Source organism: Cannabis sativa, chromosome 6 (genome assembly GCF_029168945.1).
Source record: "Cannabis sativa cultivar Pink pepper isolate KNU-18-1 chromosome 6, ASM2916894v1, whole genome shotgun sequence".
Classification (NCBI taxonomy): domain Eukaryota; kingdom Viridiplantae; phylum Streptophyta; class Magnoliopsida; order Rosales; family Cannabaceae; genus Cannabis; species Cannabis sativa.
Window position 1 is genome coordinate 64817292 of NC_083606.1, and position 25197 is coordinate 64842488.

The following is a 25197-nucleotide window of genomic DNA, read 5'->3' on the forward strand; positions in this document are numbered from 1 at the left end:
ATCTCAATCATAGTGTGTAAGGCTGTGAAGAATCCAGAATTAAGAGAAGGACATTCGGGCTCAGATCTTGGTGATACTCTACTACAAACAGAACACAAGGGTTAGAGATCTGAGTAGAAGGAGCCATTTATATTCCGTTGCACCCAATGTAAGGTTTTCTAAACTTTATATGTGTTTATTTACATTGTTTTAAAAATTCACATTTAGGTTGTTAAATAACATACATGGTAGTAAATCTAGATCCTGGTAAAACATATTCCAACACTTGCCTCCATAAATTTGTAGTCCCTCTTGTCATACAATTTATATCAAAATATTATGATAAAAGATTTCAATCAATCAAATTGATGAAACATGAAGTACTCACAAAAGTGTGTACAAAGTATTTTGATGTAAAAATGTGTGTAAATATTATTACTTTAAAATTAAATATGTATATATTTTTGAGGTGATACGCCGGATTCCATGCACCTTGCCTCCCTAGACTTGTAGTAGCTTATCTCGTCATGCAATTGTAATAATTTCATAAGGGCTCTTCATTTTCTAGTCTATCTCGTCGTGCAATTGTAATGATATCAAAAGGGCTCTTCATTCCCTATTCTATCTCGTCGTGCAATTATAATGATATCAGAAGGGCTCTTCATTCCCTAGTCTGTCTCGTCGTGCAATTGTAATGATATCAGAAGGGCTCTTCATTCCCTAATCTGTCTCGTCGTGCAATTGTAATGATATCAGAAGGGCTCTTCATTCCCTTGCGGTTTGACATATTGAAATGGTTGCCATTTCTTTCCTACAAATGCACATTTTTAACCAAATTAGCTCAAGAATTTTGTAACTTTAATATTTTTTGTAACTTTCTTGATATATAGTTTGTTTTATTTTATCATGATTATACTCATGTAGAAATATTTAGTTGTCATAATAGTTAAGTGCAAAAAATGTTTCATAATTATATTGTTTATAACATATGTTTCTAGTTATAAGAACCTAATATGATGAAAGAAATTATAAGTGCAATAATAATATGAAGGAAGTTTATGAATTACGTACCTTAGATATGAAAAGCAATAATGGAAAATAGTTGTGATAAATTTTCTCATTATTATCATACACATGGATTCCGCACCTTTTAATTTTCCCAACTTGATGTTGTTTCCCTTTTACATCTATAATGGAGAAGTCAAAAGAAACCTTAACTGTATCATGAATATAGCTACACATCTCATTCACATACCAAACCAGCAAATATTTCTTGGAATCGAAACATATGGCATGATTAGCTTGTTTAGGAAACACAAACACACATTTTCGAGTTGTGTTATCATGCTTGATGAAATGGCTTTCACATCGAATAATATGATTCATCATCTCATCATGAGTTCTTAACTCCACAAACTCAACAACTATGCATAAAGGAAGAGTTATTGAGATGGTTTCATCAAGTTGAGTTGATGAAAACTTGAAGTCCATGGATAATCCTTCAGATTGGTTTGGGATACATAATGGAATTTGATCTACTGGATGAATATAACCTTTTTCAGAGTAATTTGTTATCTGCATAAGTAAAATAAAAATAAGATAAAAATATTCATAAAGAAATTTCAATATATATAAGAAAACTAGCTAGTCAAGATAAATATGATATGTTCACTTATAGCATGTACAAAATATTACACATAGTGACGTGACAATATTTTTGAAAATATTTGTCCCAATTTGATTAGTTTAAGGAAATTACTATGTTGGTAATATTTCGAGTGCACATATCATTATCAGCTTAATATAATATGAAAGTTGCATGGGGACATACTTGGAATGGATTTGAGATGGATGTTTTAGCTATGTCATAAGCATCGCGGTAGTATTGATACTCAAATCTCAAAAATGATGAACTTTCCATTTCTGAACGCTCAGGTAGGTAAAGATACTCAAAGTGGTTCATACAAAAAATACCTATCGGAAGAGATTTAAGATTTTTACACCGTCTCAAATCTAGCTTTCTTAGCCCAATTAATTTTTTAATTGACCAATGTATCTCTTCAATTCCTGATCCATCTAAATAAAGTTGCGCCAAATGTACCTGAGGCTCTGTAATGTGTGGAAAGCACTTTAATTTTGAGCAATATGAAATGTCAAGGTAATTAAGCATCTTCAACTTGCTGAGACTTGTTGTAATAGATCCAAGCTGTGTGCAATTTTTCATTGACAAAACCTCAAGACTATAAAAACAATAATCAAATGATGATGAGGGGACTTGTTCAATGGATGTTCCACTCAAATCTACTTTCACTATGTTCTTTGGAAGCTTTGGAAACATGTTGATACACACACAACCACCTAGGTTTAGTTCCTTCAAACACTCCAACTTACAAATCATGTCTTTTGGTAGATTTTTAAGGCTTCTACAATTGTTGAGATCCAACAAAGATAGATGTCCAAGACACCAAATTGAATGATGCAATACTTCTATTGCAGTCGAGCGTAAGTATATATATTCAATATTTCCAGACAAGTGTGAAAGAGTTTTGAGATTAGAACAACCGCTTAGATTCAACGAGTTTTCATGGATTTCGATTCCCATTGATGATCCATATCTTAACAAATCTTCTCTTTGGCTCCAAACTTTTGATGTAATTTGGTTCATAATTACCTTATTGTTATTTGTTTCTAATTGTTGAAACCTCATTGAAGGAGCTTCAACCAAACTTGTGCAACCTTTAAAATCTGCACTCTTGAGATTAGCCCTAGACAAATTCGGTGCATTATATAGCTTTTTTGAGAAACAAAGCTTTACATACTTTAAGCTATCCACATGCTGCAAACAAAGGAAGAATAGATTCATTTCATCAACTTAATTAATATAAATAAAGTGCATTTTCTTAAGTCATTGCAAATTCTAGAACAGTTTCGAATGTTCTACGAAAATACTAGAAGAAATCTAAAACACTTGTAGTTAGTTGTGACCGTTAGCACAATTAAGTAAGTTAGTGTTAGTTAGCTCTATTGTTAGTCTTTTACAGTTAAGTGTAGTTAGTTTCAAGTGTCAAAACACATTGGACTAGTCTATATAAAGTTCCTATTTTCCAATTGAAACTAAGACACAATTTGATTCATTGTGTAACGATTAAATTAACACTATCAACAAAGAGCTATTTTAATTGTTGATTTATGAACATAGTAACTGGTTTTTAGTTGTATTAGACTCAACAATACATTTGCTATAACGTTTTAGAAGAAACATAAAATTACTTAGGGGAATAGTTATAAAATAAAATGTGGAATTATTTAGGTAATGGTTGAAACTTGTTATTAATTAACATAGAAAGTTAGAAAATTTTAGAAAGATTTAAAGATGTTCTAAGTATCTGAGAAAAAGATCAAATCCAAATAAGTTTGTAAAAATGAGTTGAATTTCATTGTCTAAGTGTTTAAGCTTGCAATACATATTGTTCATAGATATCAATAAAGTGTTATAATTTCCTATACTCAACACTTTATAAGTAAGTCTAATTTTATTTAACATAATAAAAAATTCTTACCTGGAGTCCATTCCAAAGATGCTCAAACTCGCCTAAGGGCATATCAAGTTTAACAAGATTATGTGGAATGAAAGTTGATGGTAAAGACTTCAATGGGTATTGAACCCACTTGAGATATCTAAGTGCATCTGGAAGAAAATCAAGACCTTTTAAAACTCGTAATTTGTAGTTCCCCATGCATACAATAATTTTAAGCAATCTTAAATTGTACATCTCATTGAAGGTGGAAGGTTTTATGTCAATGTCATGCTTAATATCACGTGTATACAGTGACAATCCTTCAATCGTTGAAGTACCCTGAAAATTGTATAAAAAAGAGATTATATTACACAACTTAATTGCATATTACTTTTACAACTACAACACCAACAATAAGGGCCTCCCCAACCCATTTGACCTAGCTATGAGTAGGATCTAAGCCAAAAAAAAAACAAACCATGTACATTGTCCTCTTCATGGTATAGTAATAATTAATGTCATCTTAGCCAAAAGAACCAATGTGCTTAATTTGTATTTCAAAATGAGCATTGCTATTAAGCACCAGTGGTGCCTAGCACCTTCTCGACATGTCGCGTTGCGATTGGCTAGCGATACTCCCTAAAAACTATTGTATTAAATTATATGGGACAGATACTTAGTTGGACCAATAGCGATATTGACATATAAGAGGGTGCTAAGCACCACTGGTGCCCTTTAGCATTTCTCTTTCAATATATGCAATATTAATAACCTTAGGTTTAAAACTATTTTGAACACCGTGTTTTGTGAAAGTTATTAATTGGATCTCTTATTTTAGTAAATGATAAAATAGACCCTATATTGTCTCTCAGCTTAATTTTTGATAATTTTTTTAGAGAGAATGGCTAAAAGGCACAAGTGATGCCTAGCACTCTTCTATGTGTCAATATCGCTATTGGTCCAATTAAGTATAAGGTCCCATATAGTTTAATGTAATAATTTTTAGAGAGTATCGCTAACCAGTGACAAGGGGACATGTCAAGAGGTACTAGGCACTACTAGTGCCCAATAACAATGCTCTTTTTTTTTAATATAGTGAACTTAAAGACAATTCTTAGTACGAATAGAAAACATAATCAGTTTATCATAAAACTTTAGATTTGATTATTATTAAGTTTTATTCTGATAAAAAATCAGTTCAGAGTACTATTTTTTAAAATACAAAGTCTAATTTGTCATTTAACAAAACAAATAGTCAATTCGGTAATTTTTACAAAACACAAGGTCCAAAATGATATTTACCCATACCCTGTCATTACAAAAAATTTTACTTCTAGTCACAACAAAACTTGTGACTAAAAATAAAAAAGTTGTGACTAATTATAAATCATCATTCTTATGTTGTGACCAAAAGGTCCGTGGCTAAAGTATTAGTCACAAAATTTCCAATCTACTGTGACTAAATATATTTTTAGTCACAATACTTGTTGTGACCAAAACTAAATTAGTGACAACTTGAATCTAAATGCTATTTTTTGCCACAAGTAACATTTTGTTGTGACTAAAAATCACATTTAGTCATAAAAAAATTATGTTGTGACTAAAAAATTCACTAAAAGTAACAATTTTCTATAGTATATGTGTGCAGTTATAAATTAAAACAAAACTAAAACATTAATAGAATAAATTTTTAAGTAGTACTTACTAAATTATGTTGCAAAACACGACATACTTCCTCAGTAAGCCACAACCTACTACGCTTCCCAAGCTCTTTAGGACTCTGTTCACGAACAATTTCCCTACCCATTTGTTGCACCAAATCATGCATCCATATCTTATTCTCATTAGTGACACTAATGAGAGACATATCAATGAGATTAGTTATGGTACCCTCAAATCCGCAACCATCCAAAATTTCTTCAACAACCTCAATTCTTTTTCCTTTTAAAAAACAAGCAATGTCAAGAAATGCATCTTTTTCATGATCATTTAGTCCATCATAACTTATTCTCAACACATCTTGAATCTTTAGATTAGAAAAATATATTTCAAACTTCTTTATAGCTTTATCCCAATCTTTTTTATTCTTCGAAAACAAAGATGAACCTATAACTTTAAGACCCAAGGCCATGCCTGCAGCATAATTCACCACTTTTCTTGACAACTCCATATAATTTTTTGGTGGGGTTTTTATTTTGAAGGCGTTGAAACTAAAGAGTTGAAGAGCTTCATCATTGGCTAGTTGCTCAACCATATGGATCCAATCAACCCCAATAATCTTAAGCATTTGCTTATTTCTACTTGTTACAATCACCCTACTTCCATGGCTTAACCAATCGCGATCGCCAATTAAATACTCAAATTGTTCTGTATCATCTAGATCGTCAAGAACAATAAGTATCTTTCGACGAGAAAGTCTATCCTTCACAAACTTGTTGATGATCAAATCTCGATTTCCTTCCTTCAATAAGTCACCATAAAGTTTATTCCTCAAATCGAGTTTGTTATGTTTTTGCCATTCTTCCCTAATATTTTCGAGAAAGCAATGACCTTCGAACTTATAGTAAGTTTGAGTAAATAGGGCATGTGCTAGAGTTGTCTTGCCTATACCACCCATGCCCCAAATTCCTACAATTTGAGAATCTAATGATGATGACTTGGTGAGAAACAATGATTCAAGATGTTTAATTCGTCTCTCCATTCCAACTAAACCTTTCGGAAGATTAATACTTAATGACATGTAATTTAATTTTTTCAAGATGTCATTGATAATTTCCTCAATTAACTCGGACTCATCACACCTTGAATAATACAACCAAAAACAAAGAAAATTTAATTAATTAGTTGGAATTCAACCACTACAAATGCATATGGTGCATGAAGTAATTAACTCAAAGTTTCTCAAAATGTTATATATTATATATATATATACATATATATATATATAAACATGTTAAAATATTCACATACATAAGTTGAATACTATGAATGCTTAGGCCCGTTATGGTCAACAAGATTGCACTAAAGTCAATGAATTATATGCAACTCTTATAATATTTGTTTGGTGTACCAAATTCATATTAAATTGTAATTTATCATACTTTTATATGATTATATTATAAATAATAATTAAAATATTTGCATTAAATTGTATTTTTTTTTACTTATTTAAATGAATAATATTATTCTATTGTTTGATCATTATAAAAAAATAGCTATCTTGAGTGATAATTTTTTAGTCCCAACACATAAATTTTTTGTATTTAAATGTGATTTTTTAGTCACAATAAAAAGTCACTTGTGACTAAAACATAGTATTTAAATACAAGTTGTCAATAATTTATTTTCAGTCATGTGACTAAAAACACATTTAATCACATTAAATTATAATTTTTGTGACTAATGTCTTTAATCACGAACTTTTTAGTCACAACATAAAAATAATTATTTATAATTAATCACATCAAAAGATCATTTTTGTGATTAAAGGTATGATTTTTTTGTTATAGGATGCTTGATAAGGTCTAGTATTTTCTTGTTCATTTTTTTTTTAAAATTTTTTTAGAAATTTCATTAATTTCCTATGTTTTATATATGAATGGGGGAGTTGTTATAATTTGGATTTTCATAATAAGTAAAATAAACTAAATAATAAAAGTTACCTTAATGGTGTTGGCCAACCAGAAAGATCAGCAACAGATGTTAAAGCAGTCCTCCACTTAGTCAATTTATCAGACTCACTTGATCTAAAGCATTCTTCATGTGCACCATTGAAGTACCCTTAAAAAAATTAAATAATATATATGTACTTATTATATATATATATATATATATATATATCTTTTCAATTTTAAACTTAAATGTAATATAAGTATCTTCAAACTAGCTAGTAAATAAAATAGTATGTAATGTTCATTATTTTTTCTAACAAATAATTCATATTCATCTAATATCAACAATAAGATAATTTTACCTTTTATCGATATTAAAGCAGTCTTCATCACTCGAGTCAATCCACTAAACTCGACGACATTTCTCTTAAAGCGTTCTTCAAGTTCACGAAATGCGTCACCGAAACTCCCTACTTGTTTTCTAACGTCACTTGGAGTGACGTGATAAAATATCGGAACAACAATTTGCCCATCTCTTTCTTTACACTTCAAAATATGAACGAGTTCATCCAAACACCACCTCGAAGATGCATAATTCTTTGAGAAAACAACAATAGAAAGCTTTGATTCCTCTATTGCTTTCACAAGAGCTGAAGAAATCTCTTCACCTCTCTCGAGCCTCTTATCTATGTAAACTTGTAAACTTTTATCAGACAATGCTTTTTCGAGATGGCTAGTGAAATTGTTACGAGTGTCCTCACCTCTAAAGCTTATGAAAACGTCGTATTTAATGTTTGGTGTCATATTGATATTGATAGAATCATAATTCACTACAAAACTTTCAATTCAATAGAATTAATAATGAGCAAAACTACATAAATTTTCATACCAAATTTATAGTAAATATTGACTATATATATACTTACCTTTAGAACTTGGTGGTCTTGTGAGATTTTTCTTGGAAATTTTGTGGATGATGAGATGAAGAAGAAGCTATAGACACCACTTAATATCTCTCGTTTTTTCTTTGGTCAATTTAAAATCAATAATAGAGGCTATAGGACCCCACTAGAGGGTAAAAACTATAGGTGACTATATGTATAGAGTACCAACCGCCACAATGTTTGTCCTTATTGAGTAATTGCATTATTGACTAATATTTTGTCTATGGAATATGTACATAAATATATGAGGGAAAGTTCCTTGAAATTTATAGTGGGACAAATTACAATTCATTTTTTATTCTTGATGGTTGAAATCAAATTTAAAAAAGCCTAACATTACATACCACTAGACCAAGCAATTTGCACTATTGATATTGTTATATTCCCTTTTTTATATAACTAGTTGCAACAACACGTGCTACGCACGTGTAATCTTTTTGGAAGTAAATATAAAATTTTTATTAATGTGCTAAATCAGTTAAAAGATAAGATTTTTCCTTAATAGCTTGTACTGCTACTAAGCAATCTGACTCCAACTCCACTTTCTGTCAAGGTTGAGTTTTAATTCAGTATAGCATGCGTCATGTACAAATTAAATGTTTGTATAAAATATAACACAATTTTTATATTTCTCATTGAATACGATCTGAACATTTTATTATATGCGATAAAATCTAACATAATTCATTTATATTTAACAATAGGATTAGTTCAAAGATAATCTTAAAAAAAAATACAATTTAATAGTGGTCCTAAAAAATCTTTAATAAACACTTATTTTCTCTTTTTTTAAAAAAGAAAAAGACCAAAAGAAAAAAAAAATAGAAGAATGTATACTATAAAAAGTAAAAAAAATAAAAATATTAAAATTATTTTTTTAATGTGAAATTATGTTATGTAATTCTTTACAAAAAGTAGAAAATTAAAAATATTAAAATTATTTTTTTAATGTGAAATTATAATATGTAATTCTTAGTAAATTATATAGGGTGATAAAGTTAAGGCTAAGTTTGCTAAAAAAAAACTCTAAATATTTATTTTTGCATACTATTATTCTTACAAATATGTATATATATTTATATATATATATATGCAACTATATTGAATAAAAAAAAACAATAAAACATGTTTTTACATATATTGAGTAAAACTTAGTTTTATTAATCAATTAAACTCAATCATTCACATATAAATGATAATTTAGTCAAAAAAAAAAAAAACAATTAATCACCACATATTTTGTATATGATTAACCTCAACATAATAAATTTAATATGTGGAAGCCCAAAATAAAATTGTCATAGTAGTTATTAATAAAAAATAAAAAAAAGCAATTAATCACCACATATTTTATATATGATTAACCTCAACATAATAAATTAAAGGTGAGAAGTGAGGACTTTTTAGTAATTTAATATGTAGAAGCCCAAAACAATATTCTCACTTTTATAGTAGTTATAGATAATCTTCATCCATTATATATAGGGCCGGCTAAGTTCTTTCAGGACTTTGGGCAAAAAAAATGAAAAATGGGAAGAAAAAAATATAAAATAAATAAAAAGCATAAAAAAAAATTAAACTAGGAAACCTAAATGAACTTTTTTTTTTTTTTTGAATAGAAGTGTTCTTTAAAAATACACATGATTTGGGATCACACAAAAGCTCTATCATTTATTATTTTTTTATTCTAATTTTAGAGTTTTTATTTATATATATATATAAATAAAGTAAATTGTGCCTTACAAATTATGAGACATTGTGCAATAATTTAAGCTGTCCAATATTTTAGACGACGTTATATATTATTGTACTTATTAGTAGATATCCAGTTTTAAGAAAAAAAAAATTTAAAATAATATTGTGTTGTGAAAAATAAGATTTAAATAGTTAGTCATATGTGTTTTTTATTTATTTATTTTTATTTTGGTAAGTAAAATTTTTATTGCACAAGATGAACAAATTGACTCGGTTGCTCAACTCAATCAATATGAACCCTACTCTCTCTCTTGATGAATCAACTTCAGCTTAATATACTCTAACAATCAACTTTTATACAGTATAACAACACCAAAAAGACTTGATTAAACTCATTCTATACAAAACTCTTGGAGTGAAAAAAAAAAATAAACATTTTATACAATTACAAGTGCATAAACAATTTGCATCTACTTTCTTCAATTTCTTCGAAAGAATCAAAGCAGTTCTACTCCTAACATCTTGCTGAATTCTTTGACAACTTACAGTAACAATTTGTACACTTTGAAGCCAAAAGGCTATATTTCGAACCATCCAGATGTGATACACGAAGGCAGCAATAGAGGCAATATATATACTTGTTTGCAAAATTTAGAAATTTTTTATCTATCAATCCATCTCACAATAGTAGGAAAACTAGATCCCATACATCTCCATCCAAGCCAATTTTTAATCACTTGTTAGAAAACCTTGCTAAAATAACAGCTAAAAAATAGATGCTCAATAGATTCAACCTGAACCCCACACATCAAGCAAGTATTATCTTGGCAAATATTAAATGTCATTAATCTGTCTCTTGTCTACAGCCTCTTTAAGACAGCTATCATAAGAATGAAATGATGCTTTAGAATGGAAAGTCTCTCCCAAACTTGTCCAACCCAATTTAATTACCTTCTCAAGAGTACGAAGAAGAGCCTTATAACCTCGACTGATGGTGTATCAAAGAAATAAGAAATGTTGCTCACTTGTAATTTGTTTAATCTTGTCTCTAATTAACAACCATTATTTGCCTCCAGTACCAACTGCTATGCATGTTAAAAGTTTAGCTCCCACTACTACAAAAACACCCTTTAGAGGCGGTTTTTAAGCCCTTTAGGCGTCGGTTTTCGCGAAATTCGCTACCGACGCCTATCAGGGCGACGCTAAAGGGTTTATTTGAACCGACGCCATATATACCCCTATGGCGTCGGTTATTAGCTAGGAACCGACGCCATAGGGGTATATATGGCGTCGGTTCCTAGCCAATAACCGACGCCATATATGGCGTAGGAACCGACGCCAAAAGTGAGCAGATTTCAGTTTTTTTCATTTTTTTTAATTTAATTATATAATTTTAATTTTATATTTATTAATTTATATATTATTATATTTAATTTAAATTACATATTTATTTAAATTTTAAATTACATATTTATTTAATTTAATTATATATTAATTACATTTTAAATTAAATAGTAATTAAATTTGGGTAAAAACATAATTTGATTTCATAAAAATAATTAAATATTACACAAACATGTAAAATTAGTTAAAAATATTAATAAGTTAATAAATCTAATTACAAGTTAATCTATAAAAATTACATAATGAAGAAAAATTCTTCGACCTTTGAACCTCAATCGTCACCGTGAATCACCGCCATCAATTGTTCGATCCACTTTCGCTGTAGTGGTAAAATTTCTGTTTTTGGATCGTATTGCTTCTTACCCCCAAACATTAAAAAAATTAAAAATTTATATTAGTTTATGTATATGTATATTATATATTTGTTATTATAAAATTTATATACTATGATCAATAATTAAAACTTACAGCTTTTTGATCTTCTATGTAACGGTTGGGGTTGGCACGTGCGACGATGTCAGTGATATATTTCAAAACATAAAAACCGCATTCTTGGCTTTTAGGTTGTCTTGGACAGTTTGCTTGTGAAATTCCTTGCCACGGGCCAAGATACTGATGTGCGTCCCCTATATACATGAATGCCCTGTTTGGGAAAATTATATTAGCATTTCAATTCGTTAGTTAATTTAAATTCGTTACATAAGAAGTCATTAAATAATTACCTTCCGATCATTTGTTCTATTTCTTCGGGAATTGGGCGGCCTTTTAGAGGGTTTAAATGGATAATTTTCCTTGGCGCAACCACCACTAGCGTCCAATGCATCCTAGAAAATTATATTGGAATATAAGTAAGATAGTATAAAAATAATTTGAAGACATAATATAGAAATGAACAATTAGCACTAAAGAATTTAATAAAGTTTACCCGATATTCCAAGGAATAAAGAACATTTGGTGGTTGCTGTTCATTAATGATAACCAATTAGCCAATCGTCTTGCCGCATCGTCAAAAGATTGACTCTGTTCTTCATCGCTGATCCCATGCACTGTGAGAAGCTCTGGGTCGTAAAACTTGAAAAATTTTCTCAGACCGTTGATGCTCTCCCATATGTGCCTGCCAAAAAAAAGTGCTAGTGCCTTATAATAATTTAACTATAATTTGATATAAGGTTAATTAGATTAAAGAAGAGTATACATCATTCCAAACAGCATTCCCTGGTTGCCGATGTAGTTACACGTAGCAACCTGCTGCAAATCCTCTCCAGATAAAATGATCTGGGTACGCGGTGCAATGAATCCTTGGGGGACAGAAATTGTGATTATATCACGTTTATCTTTGAGCCTTAGGAATTCATGAATCATCCATTTTAGCGAATTAGGGATCAACGCCATCTTCTCTTCCGTGAACAACTCATCTTCCCGTGCACCACGGCTTTGTGGAGAAAGCATCGGAGCTTTCCCCTTTGACGCATCACGTCTTGAGGGCGGTTGAGCGAGTGGACCTTAAACAAAACAGAACATAATATATATATATCAAATTTTATCTAAATTCTACCGAAATTTCGGCAGCATAACGGTTGTAATTGAATGACCCCAAAAATTTTGAACATGGCTGTATAACGACAAATAACACATATATAACAGTAGTTTGTTCATCCATCCCACCGCAAAGACATATATTCGCAGAACCTACTTCACTACGGATGAATATTGAAGATATTCAAACTCCACTAATCATTAATAATTAATTTCAGTTGAGAAGTTACCTCGGTTGTTAAAATTAAGTGTTTAGGCCAAGGAAGGAACATATGGTACACGTCCCTAACATATCTGAACTCTTCAATTGGGACTGGGATTTCAGCGTCCTCTTGCAGGATTTCCGAAACCATGATCCGAGCATGTGAATCATCGTAATCCTGGCAGTGAACTTTGATCTTACCCACATGCTCGTACAAATACCCTCGGGCCACAATATTGTCGATGTTGTCAGAGCAGAGATGTACTTGCTGATTAAGGGCCGCATGGTCATCAAAATTGTATAGGATACCTTGGTCGTTGAGGGAAATGAACTCCTCAGCATAAATTTGTGGTTGTACCTCATCCTGAGGAGCGTATGGTTGTGGAACATACGCCTCACCGCACCTCTCCTTCTTCCTCTTGTTCGGCGGCGTTCCTCTGCTGCTAAGGAATTGGACTTCGGCTTTTAATTGTTCAATCTCCTTCGCTTGCCGAGCCACAACATCAGACACTTCCCTTTTCTTCCTGCCGAACAGTTGAGATGCCACAGTCGGGAACCTACAAATCATAAAATGCAAATTAGCAACGATTTCATTTGTGTAACTAAATAAATAACATTTGAAGTAATAGCATACCCGGCGGCCACGACACGTCCGGGATGCTGCGGTGTCCGGCGCACAACGTGAGGATATCGTTTTGGCCCCGGACTCGAATTTGTCCCTGACTAAGCTTCTCCTCTAATTGAGCCTAATGCACGCATATATTCAAGCAATTAGTATATGAATTATATACACTAACTCATGAGTAGAACTCAATTAAGGATTAATATATACTTACTATCTTCTCGGCAATTTCCTTGTCGTAATCAGTGACAAGTTTTCTACTCTTGGTGCGAGATTTAATCCAAACACGGTGGCGGGGAGGATCTGCAACTTCGAGGTCCTTTTTCTACATAACGTTATAACAATGAAATGAGTACCAATTAAATTGTATAGCACATTAAATTTTTAGTATTACTTACCACAGCTTCCCGTACGTTCACCATTCCACTCCGACCACTTCGATGTCTGGATTGAATTTTTGAGGAACGTTCACGTTGCACCTTACTCAATTCCTACAATGCCAAAAAAATACATTAGATACATGTACTTGTATTTAAGAGTTTATCTTAGTGTTAATATAATTAGCGTACCAGAAATTCAGGAGTTAGTCTACTTTCAACAAATTTGCACCAATCAGCAGCGTCGATCTCCGGGTGCTTTTCAGGGACTTGTGCCAGTCGTCCCAGATCATTCTCTTTCAACGCGGGCATTATGATGTCTTTTGTCATCCTATTCTTGAAGTCTTTCATTAACTTCCCAGCTAGGATGAGACAATCATGTTTGAAGGTGTCCGGCACAATGAACCCCGTCTATTTTGAAGGAAAACAAACACGGTTAGAGTCAACATTTGGAGTAATAGAAAAACAAATCAAAATTCTAACAAATAATAGCTTACCTGAATGTCTTTCCAAACTTTATTTTTCAGAGTCTGGTTGACTTCTTTCCAATTTTTATAAGCCAACCCTATTGTCTGCCGACATCTGACTCCCAGAGTGGATACGAGCTTCGCATAGCTTTTTCCACAGTATTGACCTTTATCATTAACTTCGAGGGCCACTCTTTTGCCCTGATCCATTAGTTTGGATATTTCATTCATTTGCGTCGGCCCTCGTGTAGGTATTGTGGTTGGACACTCATTTTCTGCTCCCGAATCGGATCACGATTACGAGTTCGCCATGTCTACACCATTAACAAACAAACTTCAAAGTTAGCTACATATATAACAAGTAGTGTATATGAAATATTAAAAGCATAAACAAATTGTTAAGTATTCAGGACCATTCACAACCCTACTTGAAATCGCAGTGTGTCTCTCTCCTCACGCATCCATGATTTATCCATAACAAAAATCCTATCCAAAAAAAATTCAGTATTTAGTAACTACTTATAGCTAGTTACTAATTACACAATGTAACTAACTAAGTTTCTCACAATTTATTCATATTAATTTATAAATTACTTAAATTCTCGTTTTAGATTAGTTCATATTATTAGGTTGTTTTGTTGATTAGAATGTTATTAAAATGTTAAATATTTTTAATAAATAAAATTGAGGGGAAAAATTTTTGGTAAACCAATAAAGGTATTAACTAATATTTTCCCCTTTTAATTAACTTTTGCTCTTTATTTTCTTTGAAAAATAAAAATCCACATTGAACCTCTCAAATGAAAGAAAAAAAAAATAAAAAAAGAAGGATTTTATATGTTTATTTTGTTAATTTATTTAGTAACTAATTATATCTAGTTACTAATTACACAATGTAACTAACTAAGTCTCTCACACAATTTATTCATATTAATCTAAAAATTACTCAAATTTTCGTTTTACATTAGTTCATGTTATTAGGTTGTTTAGTTGATTATAATGTTGGTAAAATTAAAAAGTTTTCATAAATGTGAATATTATTATTTTTTATGTGACCTAACTTCTTATTACTATGTTATAATTAACTATATTATGAATGGTTTTAGTAAGATTTATCCTAATTCTACCGAAATTTCGGCAGCATAACGGCTGTAATTGGACGTTCCCAAAAATTTTACAAGTGCCTAAAATAACAAACAAAACAGATAAACAATACAAAATTAATCCACCCATCCGACCGCAGTACATGTATTCGCAGAACCTACTTCACTACGGATGAATATTTAAGATATTCAAACTCAACTAACATGCATTGATAATTAATTATATATTAAGAAAAAGTTAGTAAAATTATATACCTATAATTGCAAGCCCAAATACGCTACACACAAAATTATGCCGAACCCCTATAATATAAAGAAATACAACGAAATTACAAAATTAATTATTTCATAACTTATAACTAGTTATAAAAAATTGTAACAAGTTACTTAGTTACTAAATTATACATACATATATATAATCAATTATATCTCACACTATTATCTCAAAAAAATAAAATTATATCACACACTAATTCCATTTTAAAATTTTTATTTCTAAACTAATGAAATCCCTCCAATGTCATTTTATTCACAATAAATATATATTGCAAAAAAATATATAAAATACAATTACAAAATTTATTTTCATAAAAAATATACACACACTATATACACATACACAATATATACACACATTATATACAAATATTCAATAAAATATACAAATACATATATATACTATACATTGTGGTATAAATTATTACCTAATAACCGCAATCCGACGACCACCGTAAAAAATCCCGACACTATACACATAAAACACAATAATATTACTAATAAAATAAAAAAACTCAAATAATAATTTACAAAAACAAAAAATAAAACAATATACATAATACAATAAGAATAGAAGCAATATTTATACCTTAAACGAGGTTGAGATTGAACAATTTCTCAACAAAAATGGGTGGCCGGATTTCACACCCAAAATTTACTATTTGGGTTCGGATGACACTTTTAGAGGCTAAAAAATCAGAACTTTTTAGGTGTATGTTATTAAGTATCGAAAATGGAGGATTTTAAAAAAAAAATGGGCTGAAATGGTTGAGAAATGGGGGAGATATGGTTGAGGGAAGGTGGTTCGGCGAGGGTTTTGGCTGGGTTTTTTTCTCTCTGGTTTTTGCTGGGTGGGGAAATGGCTGAGTGAAATGAAGGAGGAAGACGAGCCATAGGGTTTATTCAGAGATCGACCCTATGGCGTCGGTTCCTTCATAGGAACCGACGGCATAGGGTACACGTGTCAGGTTTTCGTGTACCCTATGCCGTCGGTTCCTATGAAGGAACCGACGGCATAGGGTATTTCAGAAAAAAAAAATAAAAATTAATTTCCAACCGCCTCTAAATGGTATAATGCAATTTTATACCTACGGTTTTTATCAAAAAACCGCCTCTAAATGTCAATTTCGAACATAGCGGGTATTTTCACACCCTTTAGCTTCCCTTTTTATAAATGGGGTTGAAAAAACTGCCTCTAAAGGCTAACATTGTAGTAGTGTCCACCAATTTTGATCTTTCAAATACACACTATGTACCCATTTCACCTAAAGGTTATCTTGCTTTGTTGAAATAGCCCACACATACTTTGTCAAGAGTTGCTTGGTTCTAAAGTAACAACATTCAAAACCCCAGCCCACCTTCTTTCAGAGACTTGCAAAGATCTGCCCAAGCGACATACCCTAGACCATTGAGCTCTTCTTTTCCTTTTCAAAGAAAATGTCTACATATTGCTTTAATTTGCTTCAAAATTGTTAGGTCCTTTTTTGGCAATTTAGTTGTCAAAATATTTTTTAATTATTGTGCATTTTATTAAGCTTTCAATTTGTTTTTATCAACTCTGGACCCTTTTTCGAGGGGGAGTTGTGTTTGGTACTTGTGATCTTTTTTGATTAAAAGTTAGCATGTTTGTTTGTTGTTTTTGGTTTTCGATTGTGTCACTCAGGGGGAGTTGTTATTTTTTCTTGCTAACTTTAATTTGCAGGTACCTATGTGTTAAAAAATATTTTGTTCATCTAAAGTGCCAAAAGGGGAGATTGTAAAGTCCTTTTTTGGCAAGTTAGTTGACAAAATATTTTTCTTTTATGGTAAGATTGTTTTGCATTCATACACGATTTTCTTACCTTGTTTATTCGATTTTAGTTGCTCTTTTCTATGTTAGGAAAAATGCACTTTTCAGTTGGACTTTCCTTTGTTTGGAAACTTCTTGTAAGAGAAGCAATTCTCTTATGGAAATTTGGTTTTTTAAGGAAACTTTGATTATTACTTTTTCCTTAATGATTTCGATTGTATCTTGATACAATCAGAATATCTAATCTATTTTTGGCAGGAATCAAGTATTAATAGAGGATTGGACCCGATTTTAGCAAGTTTCCCGTTTCTGGTCTGATCTGCTGCGTCAGCATCCGAATCTGATGCTGCAGATCGTGTTTTCTTAGGAAAGTTTTTGTACAGCTGTAGATTCGATCTTGTGACTGTCTCTAAGGTTTCTATGTTCTATAAATAGAGCCTAGAGAGCAGTCATTCGAATCAGCTCTTCCATTATTCATTTTTCGCACTTATCTTTTTTGAGAGAAGAGAGTTTATTTGTTATGTGAGAGCCTAGTTGTTCATCTAGGTTCTAGTATTTTATATATCAGTTCTTACTCTATCCTAGAGTTTGTTAAGAATGGCTTGAATGAACAAGAGAGTGGTCTTCGGGAGAAGACTTGTTGAAGCCTTACTTCGGGAGGAAGTAAGCACTTTGGTCTTCGGGAGAAGACTTGTTGAAGCCTTACTTCGGGAGGAAGTAAGCACTCACACTTCAAAGATGAAGGGAGTTCGGGCTTGAAGGTGTTTCAAGAAGTCAGATTCATAAAGTGGATTACAAAGGATTGCGGCAATACTTTAGAGGGAGTCTAAACTTGTTTAAGTCAATTGTCTTTGTAATTTTGATGCTTTATTAATTGATTTCATTCTCTGGGCGTGGCCCCGTGGACTAGGAGTGTTTGGGAGAACACTGATACCACGTACAAATCTCTTGTGTCAAGTTATTTATTTTTCTGCAAATATCTCTATATTCTGCCTGTTCTGTTTTATCACTGCAACACTGATTTCTGCAGTAATAGAATTACTTTTTGAATGTGCAAATACACTGAAAAAGAATACGAAAAGTTTCAATGTCACATGGAGTGACGATGAAACTGATAGTGATGAAGATATTTCTAAAAATGTTGCACTAACCTCAGTTTCTTCTAAGTTTGTTTGTGATTCACAGGTGAAAGAAAGATTGGTATGTTTGAATAATACCATTGAAAAAGAAAATTCTGATTCTGATTCTGATGAATCTGACATCTGTGAGGAGTCACTGGCTGAGTCTTACAAGGTTATGTATGAAAAGTGGATACAGGTTACTTCTGAAAATAGATCATTATCAAAAATAAATAAACAATTGTCTCATCAAACTGAATCTCTTGAATTGAAAATTAAAGAATTTGAGACTGATTTTTGTTTAAAAGATGAAGAAATTATTCTATTAAAGAAGGAACTTGAAAATTTCAAGAAAAATATTCAAATGCTTAACCCTGGATCTTCTATTTTTGAGGAAGCTCAGAATGCAGGTCAAAGAGGCTTTGCTGGTCTTGGATCAAATGGTACTGAAAGTTCTGGAAAAAACAAAATTTGTAAAATCTTGTGTTCCAGCGAATTTACCTGCTGCTGCAAATTTAAGATCTGCTGCAACAAAAATGTCGTCTACAGAAGCAAAGTCTCCAGTAAGTTCAAAAAGGATAAGATCTCTAGTAAGAAGTTTTGTTCCATTCTGTCATTTTTGTGGTATTAAAGGACATATCAGGCCTAAATGTTTCACGTTGCAAAATATGTTTAAAATAAATTATTTTGGTAATTTGAAATTTTTTCAAAAGAAACATAGCGCTTTGAAACAAAAATGGATTGAAAAAGAAAAATGTCTAGCTGGTTTTTCTGATAAAAGTGCTGCTTCTCAAATGTAGTATTTTGACAGTGGTTGTTCTAGACATATGACAGGTGACAAGGATTTTTTAGTGAATATCAGACCAACGCAATGTGGTGAGGTCACGTTTGGTAATGGTTTAACAGGAAATGTCATTGGTATGGGAACTCTCAATTTTGAAGGGTTACCAAGGTTGAAAAATGTTATGCTTGTTGAGGGACTAAAAGCCAATTTACTTAGCATTAGTCAGATTTGTAATCAAGGGTATACCGTCATTTTGACAATGATCATTGTTTTGTTCTTAACAGTGATAAACAATGCATTTTACAAGGGTTTAGATCTATTGATAATTGCTATACTCTCATGTTGGGTTTTGTGCCCTAAATAAAACCAATTACAATCTAATTAGTTATCAATTTCAGAGATTTGAAGTGGTTTATGTTAACATATATTTTTCATGTTTATGGTTTAATATATATATCTAATATATACACAAAATCAGTTAAGTCCAGAACATATATTTATTCACAATTACAGTATTGTCAACACAGTGGAATGTGATTGTGATTATATGATTCAAAAGACTAAGTCCCTGTTTCATCAGTGTTTTGGATTTACACTGATGTAATAATCAGCGATGAAGTATACTTACACTTGGAGTAAGTGTTATGTTCTTTCCAGGACATTGGTAAAGTATACTAGTTTTGAGTGTATGGAGTATACATTGGACTGGACCGATATTGAACTTGATTAAGATATTATAAACTTACAATTGTATTGTTAGGTTATATTTAGCCTATGTTTCGGGTCTAACAAGTAAGCATTTTCTCCTCTATTGGTGTCTTTTGGAGCAGTTTTACGCTTGATTTTCCTTGTTTCAGGTTCCCGGGGTATTAAAAGTCAAATTCAGTCAACTGATGAAAAGACAGGACAAACTAGTGAAAAATCGAAAAAATCTGCTCACTAGGTGTTAATAGTCGCGACTAGCCAAAGCGAGGTCACGATCCTTTTCTGTGGTCGCGACCATGGTCGCGACTTGGGAGATTTGGCAGAAACTCGATTTTTCGAGTTTTGCCTGTAGTCGCGACCAGCCTTTAAGTTGGTCGCGACCAGGTACGGAAAAACGCAGTTTTGACCTAATTCAGATTTTTTCTCAATTGGAGGCACACATTTCATCCCTATATAAGGAATATGACTCAGGAGGTCAAACTAAGCAAGAACAGACCTGAAAAGTGGATGAGAGAGGAGAGGAAGCGATCTTGAAGACCCGGAGCGATATCACCTTCTAGTTTCTTTCTTTTACCCTTATTCTTTCTTTTATGTCTAGTGTTGTTTCAGAATTAATCATGGATGTTTTTATTATTGTTATGAGCTAAATTTCCCATTTAGGGAGGATGATGAATGTTGTTTAAGTTTTTGCCTAGTTAATAAATAATTGGCATTCCTCCATCTTGATTGTGAAAATTATCTATATTTGTGTTTAATTCCATGTGCAAGATTGATCACCTTTTACATGTTTTATGATCTCAATTCAAAATCTAAAAAGTGAGAATTGAGAATGCTAAAATTGGATAATATAGGTTTTGATGTGAAACGAAAGTATTTACATAGCCTTTGTGACAATTAGATTATTGCTTAATGCTGATTTCATGTTAATTTAATTAAGAGGTTAATTAGAGAACATGTGATTTAGAACCTAAAAGATCTGAAAAAGAGTTAGGTTAATTTATAATCTGTCATTCACTTCAAGAAAAGGATAGCAATTAGGCATTAACGTTTGGTAAACTGACAACAGGATTCTCCTCCCTATTCTCTCATCTTGATTAATATTCATTTGTCATTTTAAGTTTCTCAATTATTTTATCGAATTCGCAAAAAGTATTGATTTTCCAAATAGAATCATAAGTATAATTTAGTAGTAATTAGTCCAATTCCCTGTGGTTCGACCTCACTTGCGTGACTACTACTTGACCGCGCATACTTGCGTAGTGTTCATAACTATATAGTAACAAGTTTTTGGCGCCGTTGCCGGGGAATTGTATAAAGATTGATATTACACAAAATTATACTAACTTCTACTTTGGCTTATTTTTCTTGCTAATTACTAATCTGTTTCTTGCAATATTTTCTTTATCTATTTCAGGAATCTTGAGTGTATGTGCCGTCAAGGACAAGCAGTCATAGTACAAGTTGATCCTGAAATCGAGAAAACTTGTAGGAGAAACAGAATGAACAAAAGGCAAGAAAGAGTTTCAGCAACTGCTGAAACATCAGAAATCATGGCTGCCAATGTTAATGCTAATGCTGCAAATAATGGAGGCAACAACGGTAATAATGGAGGTGTCGTTGAAGATCAAGCTAATGGCCGCAGCTTGAGAGATTATATTTTCCCTACTCTTACGGGGGTGCAGTCATGTATCAGGCCACCGGCGGTAGATGCTAACAACTTCGAAATCAAGCCTGCCATATTACAAATGGTGCAGTCTTCAGTCAGTTTGGTGGACTCCCTTCTGAAGACCCCAATCTGCATCTATCGAACCTCATGGAGTTATGTCAGACTTTCAAAGTCAATGGGGTTAGTGATGACACCATCCGATTGAGACTGTTTCCATTTTCACTCAGAGAAAGAGCCAAGAGCTGGTTAATCTCCTTACCACCAAATTCTATTGCTACATGGAATGGCTTGGCCACTAAATTTCTGTCTAAGTTCTTTCTCCCAGCAAAGTCTGCTAAGCTGCGAGGAGAGATCAACAATTTTTGTCAACAGGAGAATAAGTCTCTCCATGAGTCTTGGGAGAGGTTCAAGGATTTAATCAGAAAGTGCCCTCATCATGGTATTGAGAAGTGGATGCTGGTTCACAACTTCTACAACGGGCTAGTTGGTAATACTAGAACTCTTATAGATGCTGCAGCTGGTGGAGCATTTATGAGAAAGAGTGCGAATGAGGCTTATGATCTGTTGGAGGAGATGGCCCTAAACAATCAGCAGTGGCCAACTGAAAGGAGTCAAGCTAAGAAGGTAGCTGGTGTGCTAGAAGTGGATGCCATCACAAAGCTGACAGCCCAGGTAGAGGCCCTGACAAAGCTAGTAGTGCAAGCCAAACAAGCTCAAGTAGTCTGTGAGCTATGTGGAGGTTCCCATCACTTTTCTGAGTGCCAGAAAGATGTGAGTGATTTGCCAATGGATGAAGCTAAAGCCATTAGAAATTATTATCAAAATAAAAACTTTGGGTTCAACCAAGGAAGCAACCGAAGGAGCAGTGGGTTCTATCAACAAAGAAATCAGAACCAGACGCAGAACCAACAGTATACTCAGCAACAAAGCTCTAGTGGAAATTCTGGTTTGTAGACAGATTTATTGTTACTATTTATGACTGAAACTGGATCTTCCATTAAAGATTTAGAAACTCAAATGGGGCAATTAGCAACTCAGGTAGCAACCCGTCCTCAGGGAAATTTGCCTAGTACAACTGAAGTTAATCCTAAAGAAAACTGCAAGGCAATTACTCTGAGGAGTGGTAAGAAATATGATGGGCCCGAGATGATTCAAAAGAGATTAAAGATCAATCAACACCAAATCCAACATCAACAGAAAAGAAGGCTACTGAAAGCCCTGCACCACCACAACAGTCTCCACCAGTCAGTATTGATCATCGTGTGAAGATTCCTTATCCTCAGAGACTCTGAAATACCAATCTAGACAAGCAGTTCACAAAATTTCTAGAGGTCTTTAAAAGACTACACATCAACATTCCTTTTGCTGAGGCTTTAGAACAGATGTCGAGTTATGTGAAGTTCATGAAGGAGATTTTGTCCAAAAAGAGAAAAATGGAGGATTATGAGACAGTGGCATTAACTGAGGAGTGTAGCGCCATTCTTCAAAAGAAACTCCCTCCCAAACTCAGAGATCCAGGGAGTTTCACTATTCCCTGTACCATTGGGAGAATTGAAGGAATTAATGCGCTATGTGACTTGGGAGCTAGCATTAACTTGATGCCTCTCTCAGTTTTTACAAGATTGCAGTTGGGGGAAGCAAAGCCAACTACGGTAACTCTACAATTGGCGGATCGATCACTAGCTCATCCTAGAGGAGTCATTGAGGATGTGTTAGTCAAAGTTGACAGGTTCATCTTTCATGCTGACTTTATTGTTCTGGATATGGAAGAAGATAGCAATGTCCCAATCATTCTTGGGAGACCATTCTTGGCAACTGGCCAAGCTTTGATCGATGTTCAGAAGGGTGAATTAAAGCTGAGAGTCCAAGGAGAAGAAGTGGTCTTTAATGTGTTAAAGGCAATGACATACCCAAATGCAAGTGATAACTGTCTCTTCGTTGATTTGATTGATACAATTGTGAGTGAGAAAAAGCTGATAGATGATCCTCTCGAACTGAGTCTAATTGAAGATGATTTGACGGAGCAAGAGGGACAAGAAGTATTGGGTTATGCTAAATGGCTCGATTCTTATGGGCCATTAAACAGGAAGTATCATGAAGAGCTGGGAGTTGTGCCCAAAGAGCTTGTGCCATCGACTGAAAAACCTCCAGAGCTTGAGTTAAAGGTGCTTCTTAGTCATCTGAGATATGAGTTCTTGGGAGAGGATAAGAAGCTCCCAGTCATCGTGTCAACCTCACTTTCTGATGTGGAAACTAATAGATTGCTTAGAGTACTTCGGGTGCACAACAGGGCCATTGCTTGGACACTGGGTGATGTCAAGGGAATCAGTCCCTCAACTGTGATGCACCGAATTTTGATGGAAGAAAATGCTAAGCCAACAATTGATGCACAACGTAGACTCAATCCACCTATGAAGGAAGTTTTCAGAAAGGAAGTGGTCAAGTGGTTAGATGCTGGGGTGGCCTATCCCATCTCAGATAGTAAATGGGTTAGTCCAGTGCAAGTAGTTCCAAAGAAAGGGGGAATGACAGTAATCAAGAATGAAAAGAATAAGTTGATTCCCACAAGAATAGTTACTGGTTGGAGGATCTGTATCAACAAAGCAACCCGGAAAGATCACTTTCCCTTGCCCTTCATTGATCAGATGCTAGACAGATTTGCGGGGCAAGAATATTACTGTTTTCTTGATGGCTACTCTGGATACCACTAAATAGCCATAGCACCTGAAGATTAGGAAAAGACTACTTTCACATGTCCCTACGGTACTTTTGCTTTTAGAAGAATGCCATTCGGATTATGCAACGCCCCTGCTACATTTCAAAGGTGTATGATGGCTATCTTTTTGGACTTAATTGAATCCTACATTGAGATCTTTATGGATGATTTCTCGGTCTTTGGCTCATCATTCGATCATTGCTTAGAGAATTTGGAGAAGGTGCTAATTAGATGCGAGAAGTCTAATTTGGTGCTGAATTGGGAGAAGTGCCACTTTATGGTAACAGAAGGGATAATCTGGGACACAAAATTTCAAAAGCAGGGATTGAGGTGGACAAGGCTAAAGTGTCAACAATAGAAAATTTGCCACCTCCAGTTTCTGTAAAAGGAGTAAGGAGTTTCTTGGGACATGCTGGTTTCTACCGAAGATTTATTAAGGACTTCTCAAAGATCTCCAAGCCATTGTCCAGTTTACTTGTTAATGGCGTTCCTTTCAGCACCAATAGTCACTTCACCAAATTGGGAGTCGCCCTTCGAGTTGATGTGCGATGCAAGTGATTATGCAATCGGAGCAGTCTTGGGTCAAAGGGTTGACAGGGTGTTTCACACAATCTACTATGCTAGTAGAACCCTAAATGATGCTCAACTAAATTATGCCACTACAGAGAAAGGGATGCTGGCAATT

General features: G+C 33.1%; 2 protein-coding genes and 1 non-coding gene across 5 annotated transcripts; all 3 read right to left on the reverse strand.

Moving 5' to 3' along the window:
• Window positions 1–294: 294 nt before the first annotated feature.
• On the reverse strand, window positions 295–8170 carry LOC115725584 (disease resistance protein RPV1). Of its 3 annotated transcripts, none has more exons than XM_030655158.2 (8): window positions 8035–8170; window positions 7471–7946; window positions 7160–7277; window positions 5203–6298; window positions 3540–3836; window positions 1811–2815; window positions 1051–1554; window positions 295–790 (listed from the first exon to the last, which is right to left on the reverse strand). In XM_030655158.2, exons 2-8 carry the CDS (start codon window positions 7910–7912, stop codon window positions 680–682), a joined length of 3573 nt encoding a protein of 1190 aa, XP_030511018.2. In that variant the 5' UTR covers window positions 7913–7946; window positions 8035–8170; the 3' UTR covers window positions 295–679. The 3 variants fall into 3 exon arrangements, with proteins under 3 accessions (XP_030511018.2, XP_030511019.2, XP_030511017.2); XM_030655159.2 differs by having other exon boundaries at window positions 7471–7938; window positions 8035–8168; XM_030655157.2 differs by having other exon boundaries at window positions 7471–8125.
• Window positions 8171–13610: 5440 nt separating this feature from the next.
• LOC133039506 (uncharacterized) lies at window positions 13611–14633 on the reverse strand. The gene is made up of 4 exons (XM_061118407.1): window positions 14386–14633; window positions 14081–14299; window positions 13910–14002; window positions 13611–13836 (listed from the first exon to the last, which is right to left on the reverse strand). Exons 1-4 carry the CDS (start codon window positions 14584–14586, stop codon window positions 13711–13713), a joined length of 639 nt encoding a protein of 212 aa, XP_060974390.1. The 5' UTR covers window positions 14587–14633; the 3' UTR covers window positions 13611–13710.
• Window positions 14634–22132: 7499 nt separating this feature from the next.
• LOC115696029 (small nucleolar RNA R71) lies at window positions 22133–22239 on the reverse strand. Its single transcript, XR_004007630.1, has one exon. It is a non-coding gene; the product is annotated as a small nucleolar RNA R71 (small nucleolar RNA).
• Window positions 22240–25197: the final 2958 nt, after the last annotated feature.

What these genes read in the sequence shown, in the direction of transcription:
- LOC115725584 (XM_030655158.2), bottom strand. Translation starts at nt 7,912, where the DNA reads ATGACACCAAACATTAAATACGACGTTTTCATAAGCTTTAGAGGTGAG. An exon ending in TGCTTTAATATCGATAAAAG is followed by an intron (nt 7,278 to 7,470) that starts GTAAAATTATCT and finishes AATTTTTTTAAG; the next exon opens with GGTACTTCAATGGTGCACAT. An exon ending in CCATCTCAAATCCATTCCAA is followed by an intron (nt 1,555 to 1,810) that starts GTATGTCCCCAT and finishes TTACTTATGCAG; the next exon opens with ATAACAAATTACTCTGAAAA.
- LOC133039506 (XM_061118407.1), bottom strand. Translation starts at nt 14,586, where the DNA reads ATGAATGAAATATCCAAACTAATGGATCAGGGCAAAAGAGTGGCCCTC. An exon ending in AAGTTTGGAAAGACATTCAG is followed by an intron (nt 14,300 to 14,385) that starts GTAAGCTATTAT and finishes CCTTCAAAATAG; the next exon opens with ACGGGGTTCATTGTGCCGGA. An exon ending in GACTAACTCCTGAATTTCTG is followed by an intron (nt 14,003 to 14,080) that starts GTACGCTAATTA and finishes TTGGCATTGTAG; the next exon opens with GAATTGAGTAAGGTGCAACG.